At 33.9% G+C, this 13724-nt stretch overlaps 1 protein-coding gene across 1 annotated transcript; it reads left to right on the top strand.

Moving 5' to 3' along the window:
* The first annotated feature begins 12513 nt into the window (after positions 1 to 12513).
* LOC149220109 (brassinosteroid LRR receptor kinase BRL1-like) lies at positions 12514 to 13020 on the top strand. The gene has a single exon (XM_089386996.1). The coding sequence runs from the start codon at positions 12514 to 12516 to the stop codon at positions 13018 to 13020; it is 507 nt and encodes a 168-aa protein (XP_089243122.1).
* Positions 13021 to 13724: the final 704 nt, after the last annotated feature.

Consider the following 13724-nt stretch of genomic DNA (forward strand, 5'->3'; position numbering starts at 1 on the left):
AGTGGAAATTGTCGAAAATTTGACAGGGATTTGTAGGAATAATAAGTTTGAGTTATGAAGTCTCCATAATCCAAGTGCCCGAGGTATTGTTTAGGGTGTTAAACCCATATATGCACTCCAAAATGCATTTGAAACAACAAAATATCATAATTTTACCAAAAAAAATCTCTAGATTCCTATCAAAAACTCTGAAAGGTATTTTTTAGGGTGTTGAACCCATACATGCAGTCCAAAATGCATTTTAAATAACAAAAGATCATGATTTTACCAAAAAAAATTTATATGGATTCCCATCAAAAACTCCAAAAGTTATAATAGTTAAACAACCCCAAATAGAAATACAAACCCTTTTCTTTTTATAGACTATGGTAAATTGGTAACTTGTTGGAGTAACCTTAACAAGATCCAAGATCAAACCATTTGGTTGCCACTATAACATCAAGAGGATATCTAAGAACCCTCAAGCCAAATATACCAATAACTTATGACTTAGCAAGAGTATAGGTCTGGACACCACTAGAGTGGGATCTATCCTAGGATCGAAATAATCTAGGCAAGGCCCATGATCAAACATTTTCTCTGCCACTATAATGCTAAAAGTATATATAAAATCCAAAAAGTCCCAACCCTACTGAAGTGGGATCTACCCAAGGTTCGAGCAATCTAAACAAGACCAAGGATCAAATCTTTTAACTACCACTAGAATAGCCTACTCTTCTAACCTTATCAAAATAGATTAAACATATCCATAAAATTATACTCACGTGAATAAAAAAACAAACCAAACTACTCTAACTACTAACCATAAACAATTATTAAAGATATATCTACATAGTTAAAAAATGAAGAGTAAAAAATAAAATTATTTCTCTTCTTCACATAAATACCTTACCTTTTAAGTTAAAATGAATAATTAAAAATTGAAATCTTTCTTTTAGTTATTAACCTTAAGATTTTAAAGTATATTAACATAAAAAGATATATAATTAAATTATATAGAGGGGTGTGTAATAGGAGAGAAAGAGTATAGCTAATTAGTAATTACCAGATGATTTATTAAGTATTTGTAGTTAAAATATCTTAAAAAAATTAAAATTAGTATAATAATTATTATTTAAAATTTAAGTGTTTAACATTTTTAAAATAAATTTTAACAGTAATAAAGTAATAAATTAAAAATTATTGAAATGATAAATTTGGATTTAAATTAAAAATGAGGGAAATAATAAATTTTATAATTTTAATCAATTTTATTCGAAATATTAAAATAATAAATTTAAATAAAATGTATAATAAAGACATTATTGAAATGATAAATTTATAATTTTAACACACTTGTTGGTTCGAAATGTGTTGGTCAAAAAATTCTTTCATGTGATTTTTATCGAAAGACTTTGTTTAATTTATTCAAAATTATTAAAATGATAAACTTAAATAAAATGTATAATAAAAACTAGAGAATAATTAAATGATTTATAACTTTTAGAAAAACTTTTAATTATAATTTATAAAATTGTAAAAAAAAATAAAATTGATTAAATATTAATAAAAAGTTGAAAGTAATTAAATTTTAGCCATTTAAATTATTTTAAATTTAATTTTTATGGTAATTTGAAATTTTTTAATTTATTTTTATTTCAATTTTATTCATACTTTTTTTTCAAGGGGAAGGATCCCACTAAAGAAGCCACATGTTACAATCATATTACATCATATACGTCTGTACAACGGGACCATATGTCCAACGGGACAACCACATTACATCAAATATATGCTGCGCAAACACATTACATCGCAGCAGCATCGCGATCGAAAACTGCGTCGGGATCGAAACCTGGTGGGGAGCGTGGCAACCGATAGCCCCCACCATCATATCATGCACTTCGCGTGCAATTTTATTCATACTTATACCATTGCAATTTTCAATATTTATATGACAAAACCCTAAATATCATTAAATGTAAAGGAAGTTGTAAGAGTTAGGTGGTTAAAGCACTTTGTTATAGCCTAGTCTAATAAGGTGGAGGAGTTGCCGTGAAAGTTTTGGAAATCCTTGTTATTTTTAGAGAAAATCAGACAACGATTTTTGTAAATTTAAGTTATAATTGTTAAACTTCGAAATTTTAAGTGTATAAACGTTTTTGATAGCAAAAACAAATTTTTTATTCATTATTTGACACATTAAAAATTAAGTCATGAATAATTTGTTCCATTGAACCTCCCTAATTTTTTGGGGAATAAATAAATAAATAAATAATAGTAGTAAAACTCAAATTAGAAAATCCAGAAGCTAGGAAACATTTCTGTATTCTAGGATAGGTTACGAACATTGTGGCTCTTGTAACCGACCTCCCCCTCGTATCGCACGCTAAGTAACAACCTTCACCATCTTTAGAAGCAAGTTCCTAAATTCCGACGGATGAAGAGCTATATAGAGGTGTCAAAGACGCTGTCCACAGATATGCACTCCTCCTCTAAATCTATCGGTTCCACTACCAGAAAGGCAGAAAGAAGCGAGTGAACTCGTGACGATGGGCTTTGAGTCGGGTGGACGCCGCGGCCTGATGGCATTGTTGCTTGCCATATTCCTGGCTCCTCTGACAATTACTGCCCAGACATCGCCCTCTCCACCTCCACCATTTCCACCTCTCACTGGCCCATTTCGCTTTCTATCTCCTCCACCACCATCCCCACCTCTGACGGGCCCATTTCGCTTTCTATCTCCTCCACCACCATCCCCACCTCCCCGCACCCTCGGGTATCTCTCTGCTCTGCCACCCGGGTCTTTTCGTCTGCCCTCTCCTCCACCACCATCCCCACCTTTAACGGGCCCATTTCGCTACCTATCTCCTCCACCACCATCTCCACCTCCCCGCACCCTCGGGTATTTCTCTGCTCTGCCACCCGGGTCTTTTCGGCTGCCCTCTCCTCCACCACCATCCCCACCTCTCAGCGGCCCCTTTCGCTTCCTATCTCCTCCACCACCATCCCCACCTCTGACGGGCCCATTTCGCTACCTATCTCCTCCACCACCATCCCCACCTCCCCGCACCCTCGGGTATTTCTCTGCTCTACCACCCGGGGCTTTTCGGCTGCCCTCTCCTCCACCACCATCCCCACCTCTCAGCGGCCCATTTCGCTACCTATCTCCTCCACCACCGTCCCCACCTCTCAGAGGCCCATTCCGCTACCTATCTCCTCCACCACCATCCCCACCTCCCCTCCTCGTCTAAACGACCATAAATCTGTATTGCAAACATGTAAAAGCTCCGCATGCAGAATCCAAATATGGTAGGCGGAGCCGCGCTATTCAACTGTGGTTAGACAATTGAGATATGTCGTAAATAGAGTGTTCACCTTGTTGTATGAAGTCTGTAATCTCCATGGCCAAGTCTGCAATAAGCATGGGGATTTCTAAGTTTAGTATGAAACTAAGTTGTCCATATAAATGTTTGTTTTTATGTTTCCCAACATAGCGTCCACCCTATCAAATTTTGAAGTGTGTAATCTCCATGGCCTAGTCTGCAATAAGCATGGGATAGCTGTATTGATTTATAAAGTGCAACATTTCACTGATTTGCATGTGCATGGCCGCGATATGTTTGCAACTATCATTATTTCAATAGTTGATTTTGGAAGTAATGTAAAATTAAGAATCTCATCATTATTTCAATGGTTGACTTTCGAATTATTGGGACAGTCAATAGTGGTTGGATAAATTTGGAAAAATTAAATATAAGAATGAAATTTGTTTTTACTGTTTGAACTCATGTTGTCTAACAAATAAACTTTATGTGTGGGGAATTTGGAACTCCCACAGGTTCAACTACCAACTGTAACTATCAATGAGACTCTTATTATTTACCGGACGCGGAACGCAGTGTAACTCGAAACTTTGTTAAGTTAATCTCTGCTTCTCTCCAGTGTATTAATTGGTAAAAATTATTCACTTTAAAATATAGTTTTACAATTTGGAAGTGTTTTGAATAATCCAGAAAAATATATACCATTAGGTATTTTTTAAATAATGATAACCCCCCAAATTTGACTAGGCAATGTGCGGTGGTTACGGTAACGGTTAGGGCACTTGTAAGTCGACAACAAAGCCGCCGTGCTTCAGAAATCCGTCGCGGGATTCTCCTGCCATGGAGGAGAAAGAAAGGTGAAGTAAGTAAATGATATTGATACGATGTCCTTTCTGTCATGGCGGCCACGTTGGAGGCGCTGAAAATAAGTATCTTGTTAATGAGCACTAAATGAGTTGCAGGTTTTTGAATTTGCTGTCAATTTTTCGGAAATTCTTATTTCCAATTTCATAGAAAAGTAAATGCTGCCTGACATGCGAGGCATGCGAGGCATTTAGTTTTTGTCCTCTGAGTGACAACACGCCAATCGAAATAACAGCCTGGAAAGAAGAGGAAAGCTAAATGCCTCGCTAAATACCTTGAAAATAAGAGTTTCCTCAATTCTTCTACTAAATTAATGTTGTTTGAATTTGTTAGATGTTCTGATATAGAAGTTGACATCGATAAGTACAATAGTGAATGCTCACTGCGTCTTCAATAAAGAGTAATATACTAGCATTTACACCAAAAATTATTTAATAGGATTTTGGTTTTTATTTTTATTATTATATATAATAATATTTGAAACATATGCCAATATAGATATATGGTCATGGTCCTGTTAGATGCATATTATATTTAGCATTTACACCAAAAGCCATTTAATAATGTTTTGGGTTTTTTTTAACCTACATATATAATAATATTTGAAATATATGCAGATGTAGATGTATGGTCATGATCCATGTAAATGTATGGTCATGATCCATGTAAATGTATGGTCATGATCCAGGTAGATGCATATTCTGTTTACAAGCTTAAGAGAATGTAGCCCATATATTCTTTTAGTGTTTTTTTGGGTCATGATCCATGTAGATGTATGGTCATGATCTGGGTAGATGCATATTATGTTTACAAGCATAAGAGAATGTGGCCCATATATTCTTTTATAGTTTTTTTGGGTCATGATCCATGTAGATGTATGGTCATGATCCGGGTAGATGCATATTATGTTTACAAGATTAAGAGAATGTGGCCCATATATTCTTTTATTGTTTTGGGTTTCTATTTGTTTTGTTGTATTAAACCATTTAAAACTTATGACCAATTGGAATCGGTCCTATTTGGAAGCTTTGTCTTCGTGATTGGAAAAGTTTTCGGTATTTTTTTTTCTCTATCATAGGGGGAATTTAGAGATGCATGAATGAGGGTATTTTTGATAATGAAAATTAGAATATTTATAATATTTTCATAAAAATTTGGGTATATTTTAATGAAATTGGTTTTGAGGTATTTTGCAAAATATCTGTCATATGGGGAAGTTATCTTGTGGTTTTTTTATCGACATTAAACTTAGTGAATACTTCCATTAAACATGGTTAATATTTTCATTTTAGTTGTCTTTGTTTAACTTAGTCAATATTTCCATTTTTGGTTTCCATTTTTGGTTTAGTGGCCTCGTCATTAAACCTAGTCAATACTTCCTCGTCATTAAACCTAGTCAATACTTCCATTCCATTTTTGGTTTAGTGGCCTGTCATTGCATTATGGGGTGTATTATTTTGTGTTAAATGGCTTTCTCTCAAAAAGTTGATAGTTTTGGTGACTCAAGAATGGTGATTAGGAAGTTGGTATTTTTTCTTACAAGAGATCAATCATTATGGGGTGTATTATTTTGTGTTAAATGGCTTTGTCTCGGAAAGTTGGATGGTTTTGGTGACTTAAGAATGGTGATTAGGAAGTTGGTATCTTTTCAACTCACAAGAGATCAATTATGCCTACTTAGTTGGTATATTTTCAACTCAGAGATCAATTATGCCTAATTTTTCAATGATTGATTTCAAGGATCTTGGAAATTTCTAATTACCTAGTATTTTGCTAATATTGTATATGGGGCTATATTTTTTGTTTACCTTAGTATTATAGGTACTAGACTCATGATGATAATTTGAGCTATGCTAGAATAGTTAGTTAGTTGTATCACTCTTGATTGGGAACAATTACTTTTTTATCTATATGATGAATTATGATGCATATAATGTGGTATTACGAAAATGTAAAGAGTATATTATATTTTTAATATAAATTTTGCTGGTTTTTTTTCTTTTGTAAAAAAACATTTGAAATTGAGACAAAAAGATATGCAAGCCCCTACAAGGAGGCCAAAAAGGGGCCCTTGTAAAAGGAAAGTAGAGTTTTTTTTTTGGATAGTGAGTTGTGGTCTATAATGTTCCAATATCGTGGTTGCTTGTAATAGACTATGAATAAAGTTGAACCTATCAATAACAGTGGTTAGACTATGAATAAAGTTGAACTAATAATGGGTGGTTGGACGATCTTAATCATCTTGTTAATTATTTTTTTTAAATATAGAATAGATAAATAACATAGACAACCACTACGAATAAAGTTGAACTAACAATGGGTGGTTGGACGATCTTAATCATCTTCTTAAAAACATTTTAAAAATATAGAATAGATAAATAACATAGACAAATAAAAACAGGAAATATATTTTACTATAACAACATAAAATGTTACAACCACTAAAATCCAAATTAGAAAACATTAAAAAATGGCTCATATAACTAACCCAAGCACCAATTTCAACAGTTTTGAAAGAACATTAAATTTTTCATGTTCTTTTTTCATAAGGTTGTCAATCTAACAAGAATTATTTGGATAACAAGAATTATTTGGATCACTTCAAAGTTCTTATAAAGTGATACTACATAGTACGACAATTTTGAAAAGAACATTAAAGTTTTCATGTTCTTTGTTCATAAGGTTGTCAATCTAACAAGAATTATGTGGATCACTTGAAAGTTCTTATAAAGTGATACTACATAGTACAATATATAAACTATGAAGGTCACACAAAAAGAGTCCACTATTATTGATGCATCCAAGTTTATAGGTCTGATATCCAACATCATAAAATTTATGTTTATACATCTCATAGAATATATGTTCCTACATCTCCACAAAATTTATGTTCATACATCTCATAGAATTTATGTTCCTACATCTCCACAAAATTTATGTTCATACATCTCATAGAATTTATGTTTGTACATCTCCACAAACCCGGACTCATTCTAAACCTAGAACTCTTAATTATGAAATGACATCCATGAAAATTCACTCAAGAGGGGCACATCAAGAAGATGTACTTAAATATTCAATAACATGTACTTAAAAATTCAATAAATATAATTTATCATTAATTTCTTAGCATGTTTCTTTAAGATCAATAAATCTATAGAATATGTAAATTTAATATCCATAAACAATATATTTTAATTTTCCAATTTTTTTATCTAGAAGGATTCCTACAAGAGAAAAATCAAGTTCCTCATAAAAAAGAGTCATGTTATAGCTTGTTGAAAAATAACATCTTCACACTATCAAAATTTTAGTATCCCAATAGTGGATCACATGATTGTCACTAATTATACAATACTATGGCTGAGTTTTTGAACCTACCTTACACACTCTATCATGTATAAATATACAAAGAGACCTAAGGTGTCAAGATACATGTACATGGGCGAAAATGTAGATGTAGGTACGGGAACCTCACTTTTCAAAACATATACTATGACAATACTATGACTGAGTTTTTTAACCTACCTCACACACTCTATCATGTACAAATATACAAAGAGACCTAAGGTGTCAAGATACATGTACATGGGCGCAAATGTAGATGTAGGTATGGGAACCTCACTTTTCAAAACATGGGACAGGAGTATGTCAGGGGTACATATATTAAATCTTATACATACAACAATATATGGAGAAAGAGAGAATTTATTTCCCTTTTGCCACCAAAGAGCTCCATCGGTGCCATTGCAGTGATTATTGTTCTCATTTGTGGCAGTAGCGGAGATTTTGACAAGAGTTGTAGTGATGTTTCCATAGTGGTAATGTCCTTGCGGATTGGAACGAGTTGCACCATCTGTCAAGTTCCATCTACACAACAATTTCTATTCAAATTTGAGAACATGAGTACCTATATATGGATATAACCCCCACCAATCCTACACTTATGATGGATATTTTAGGATGCAGCCCTGGTTTGTCTAGAATAGTTAGTTAGTTGTATCACTCTTGATTGGGAACAATTACTTTTTTATCTATATGATGAATTATGATGCATATAATGTGGTATTACGAAAATGTAAAGAGTATATTATATTTTTAATATAAATTTTGCTGGTTTTTTTTCTTTTGTAAAAAAACATTTGAAATTGAGACAAAAAGATATGCAAGCCCTACAAGGAGGCCAAAAGGGGCCCTTGTAAAAGGAAAGTAGAGTTTTTTTTTTGGATAGTGAGTTGTGGTCTATAATGTTCCAATATCGTGGTTGCTTGTAATAGACTATGAATAAAGTTGAACCTATCAATAACAGTGGTTAGACTATGAATAAAGTTGAACTAATAATGGGTGGTTGGACGATCTTAATCATCTTGTTAATTATTTTTTTTAAATATAGAATAGATAAATAACATAGACAACCACTACGAATAAAGTTGAACTAACAATGGGTGGTTGGACGATCTTAATCATCTTCTTAAAAACATTTTAAAAAATATAGAATAGATAAATAACATAGACAAATAAAAACAGGAAATATATTTTACTATAACAACATAAAATGTTACAACCACTAAAATCCAAATTAGAAAACATTAAAAAATGGCTCATATAACTAACCCAAGCACCAATTTCAACAGTTTTGAAAAGAACATTAAATTTTTCATGTTCTTTGTTCATAAGGTTGTCAATCTAACAAGAATTATTTGGATAACAAGAATTATTTGGATCACTTCAAAGTTCTTATAAAGTGATACTACATAGCACGACAATTTTGAAAAGAACATTAAAGTTTTCATGTTCTTTGTTCATAAGGTTGTCAATCTAACAAGAATTATGTGGATCACTTGAAAGTTCTTATAAAGTGATACTACATAGTACAATATATAAACTATGAAGGTCACACAAAAAGGTCCACTATTATTGATGCATCCAAGTTTATAGGTCTGATATCCAACATCATAAAATTTATGTTTATACATCTCATAGAATATATGTTCCTACATCTCCACAAAATTTATGTTCATACATCTCATAGAATTTATGTTCCTACATCTCCACAAAATTTATGTTCATACATCTCATAGAATTTATGTTTGTACATCTCCACAAACCCGGACTCATTCTAAACCTAGAACTCTTAATTATGAAATGACATCCATGAAAATTCACTCAAGAGGGGCACATCAAGAAGATGTACTTAAATATTCAATAACATGTACTTAAAAATTCAATAAATATAATGCATCATTAATTTCTTAGTATGTTTCTTTAAGATCAATAAATCTATAGAATATGTAAATTTAACATCCATAAACAATATATTTTAATTTTCCAATTTTTTTATCTAGAAGGATTCCTACAAGAGAAAAATCAAGTTCCTCATAAAAAAGAGTCATGTTATAGCTTGTTGAAAAATAACATCTTCACACTATCAAAATTTTAGTATCCCAATTGTGGATCACATGATTGTCACTAATTATACAATACTATGGCTGAGTTTTTGAACCTACCTTACACACTCTATCATGTATAAATATACAAAGAGACCTAAGGTGTCAAGATACATGTACATGGGCGAAAATGTAGATGTAGGTACGGGAACCTCACTTTTCAAAACATATACTATGACAATACTATGACTGAGTTTTTTAACCTACCTCACACACTCTATCATGTACAAATATACAAAGAGACCTAAGGTGTCAAGATACATGTACATGGGTGCAAATGTAGATGTAGGTATGGGAACCTCACTTTTCAAAACATGGGACAGGAGTATGTCAGGGGTACATATATTAAATCTTATACATACAACAATATATGGAGAAAGAGAGAATTTATTTCCCTTCTGCCACCAAAGAGCTCCATCGGTGCCATTGCAGTGATTATTGTTCTCATTTGTGGCAGTAGCGGAGATTTTGACAAGAGTTGTAGTGATGTTTCCATAGTGGTAATGTCCTTGCGGATTGGAACGAGTTGCACCATCTGTCAAGTTCCATCTACACAACAATTTCTATTCAAATTTGAGAACATGAGTACCTATATATGGATATAACCCCCACCAATCCTACACTTATGATGGATATTTTAGGATGCAGCCCTGGTTTGTCTATGACTCTTCTAGGAAATTAACTTTTGGTAGCCATCCTCACTTTCCATAATCGTTCCTTTATCTATATTTCCCACCATAATCGTTATTTTATCTATATTTCCCAATAATGCTAAAAACATTAAGAAATAAACATATTCATGCATCGATATATCTGTAAAATCTATACTGATATCCCTCAATGAACACATGATGCCAGACCCAAAATAAGCAGGGCAAGAACCAAACTTGACAAACCTTTCCTTGTTCAGAGACCTAAAGTGATCCTAACACTGTGGTTGGATGGAGCCAACAAAGAGGGAACTTGTACCTAATAATCATCTTTGTAGGGGCTTAGATTAAAGTAGTTCCAAATTTTGAACTGAAACCATAGATGTGACTTAAAATATCATATCACCACACCTAAATATATCCAAAAATTAAATCTTTTAAGGAATTCCACTGTCAACTCTATAGATTTTAACCTTGTACAGAAATTACCAGCAAACGAATTCTTAAAATAGAAAATATACAATGGTGAGAACATAAAAAAATATACACAAATATTTCCCCTGGGACTACCAAATTGATTTTTCATTATATTCCTTTCAATGTTACAATACATATATATACATGTCAAAGCATTAATAAACCTCAATCCATTAACCTTGTATTAGAACATAAGATTTTTCATTATATTCCTTTCAATGTTACAATACATATATATACATGCCAAAGAATTAATAAACCTCAATCCATTAAGCTTGGATTAGAACATAATCGTAGTTCCCTTGACCAGATCTACAAAAATTACCATGGACAGAAAACCATCATGCCCAAAACCATGTGCAAAACCCATGCACAGAACCATCTACAAAAATTACCATGGACAGAAAACCATCATGCCCAAAACCATGTGCAAAACCCATGCACAGAACCATGGGTAGGTATGCCCCCATCATGCCCAAAACCATGTGCAAAACCCATGCACCAAACCATGGGAAACATGGGTAGGTCCGCCCACTATCTTTGGGTCTGCACGATAACACATACCTAACAAACTCGAGGTTGAGCATGAATTCCGCACCATAACACATACCCAACAAAATCGAGGTTGAGCATGAAAATTGAGCATGAATTCGGCACCATTACACATACCCAACAAAATCGAGGTTGAGCATGAAAAAAATCTAACAAACTCGAGGTTGAGCATGAATTCCGCACCATAACACATACCCAACAAAATCGAGGTTGAGCATGAAAATTGAGCATGAATTCCGCACCATTACACATACCCAACAAAATCGAGGTTGAGCATGAAAAAATTCACAGGCATTGAGTGGCTGCTACATCCACGGGAAAATCTAGGTAGATCAACTTGAAGGGATCTACCCGTCGGCCAAACTAGCAAGGCCTAACCCCAAGGGCATCAAGGAGATTTGACCCAGTGACCTCGAGGTACTTAGCAATAGGAACTCGACCAACTGAGTTATCCCTTCAGGCTCTCATAGAGAGTATAATTATTACTTCATAGTCGAAATATAATGACTCTTGAATTACTCATTTCAATTTTATATCAAAGCTTTTTAAATTTACATATTAATTAAATTAAAAAAATATACCATTAACCAAAATCCATCATTTTTTATATTTTCAACAACATAAGTAGTAAGTTTAATAATCTAATTTATTAACTATAAATGTACCTAGGTCCTTGGTAACACTAACGATGTAAATAATAACTTTAATTACACAGAAGGTGTCCCTTCTAAAACTTATCATGGCCAACTTTCGTCTACTCTTTTATTTTCCATTGTTCATTTGAACAAACAGTGGTCATTGTTTTCCACCATTGGTTTGAGCAAACAACTGACCAAACAATTGGTCTTAATGGATTTCCTACTTCCAAGCACATCGGTTACTTCCTCAATCAACTCACAGTACGCATACTCTCCTCCTTTGGATAAGTGAAATATCTCTCTGTGCTTTATTTTGAATTAGAATTCATTGTCTGGTAACATCGCTCTAGAACTAGGGCGATGTAGGCGATTGAAAGATTTGAGGCTACATAGAAATAAGTTGTAGGGGATCATTCCTCTAGAGCTAGGTGGTTTGAAACATTTACACACTTTGTTCTTGTCCAAAAATTCCTTTCAAGGCCATTTGCCTGTACAGCTACTCTGAGCAGAGAGTCATCTAGAGAACCTTTATCTTTACAACAACAGTCTCACAGGAGAAATATGCTCTGAGATTTGTAATATGAAACATATGAGAGAATTTTTCATCTTTGAAAACCAACTTTCTAGTCCAATTTCGCGAGAATTGGGTGCCGGAAATAATCTCGCGGGAATCGATGTAACTGGGAACCGTCTTTCAGGAATAATGTCTATGAAACTTTTCTCTTCTGTCCAGTTGGAGATTCTGTTGCTGGGAAACAATTTGTTCGAAGGAGGGATTCCTCCAAAGATTGGGAATTGTCAGAGCTTGAGGCGATTAAGACTGGACCATAATTGTTTGACTGGTGTTATCCCTGTCCAGTTTATGGGTTCGAATCTTCACATTAACTATCTGGATATGAAGGATAATAATATGAAAGGTGAAATACCCTCAATCTTAGGGCGAATCAAAAATTTGAGCTGCATTGACCTTTCCAAGAATAGATTGAGCTTCGTTGACCTTTCCACAATTGGGGCAACTCTCCAGTCTCCAACAACTCAATCTCTCTTCCAACAAATTGACGGGTCTACTGCCTCCAGAACTTGGTAAATGCCATCTTTTGTGTTCTATTGACTTGGGTTTTAACTCACTGAATGACTCAATACCAGAGCAGTTGGTCAATCTAAAGAAATTGGAATATCTAGTTCTTCAAGGGAATCATTTTGGCAGGAACATTCTGGACTTGTTCTCCAACTTTGAGTAGTTACTAGAACCTAAGTTGGGAGGAAATGAATTTGAAGGTAGAATGTCGTCATCGATTGAAAGCTTACAAAATCTAGCTATTTCTTTGAATCAAGACAACAACAAACTAAAGGGTGAAATTCCATCATCTCTAGGGTAGTTGAATAAGCTTGAGAACCTAGATTTGTCATCCAGCAATATCTCATGCAACATTCCTTCAACGTTTAACGGTCTTGTGTCATTGCTTCGAGTAAACATCTCCAATAACCAGCTCAAAGGATTCATACCCTCGTCATGGATGAGGTTTGCGAGTTCAAATTCCTCGAGCTTATTCGCTGGCAATCCTGGGCTGTGTTTGCTAGAAGAAGGGGAAAATACATGTAGATGTAAGAGGGATTCAGTTTCTTGTATTGATCAGCAGAACAAGAGAAGAACGAAAGGTTTGGGTACCATACGCATAGTCCTCATTACCATAGGTTCAACTTTGTTTGTTTCTTGCATGTTGGTTTTCATATTGTGGAGAATTTTGTTTCCTGAATCCAACTTGAGGCCTGTAGAGGAGGTAACTTCCC

The sequence above is a fragment of the Pinus tabuliformis genome, chromosome Q (assembly GCF_031772625.1).
Source record: "Pinus tabuliformis cultivar Carrire ecotype Pingquan chromosome Q, CPIR1, whole genome shotgun sequence".
Classification (NCBI taxonomy): domain Eukaryota; kingdom Viridiplantae; phylum Streptophyta; class Pinopsida; order Pinales; family Pinaceae; genus Pinus; species Pinus tabuliformis.

Bases quoted from the DNA above. Each gene is read 5' to 3' on its own strand.
- LOC149220109 (XM_089386996.1), top strand. From the start codon at position 12,514: ATGAAACATATGAGAGAATTTTTCATCTTTGAAAACCAACTTTCTAGT.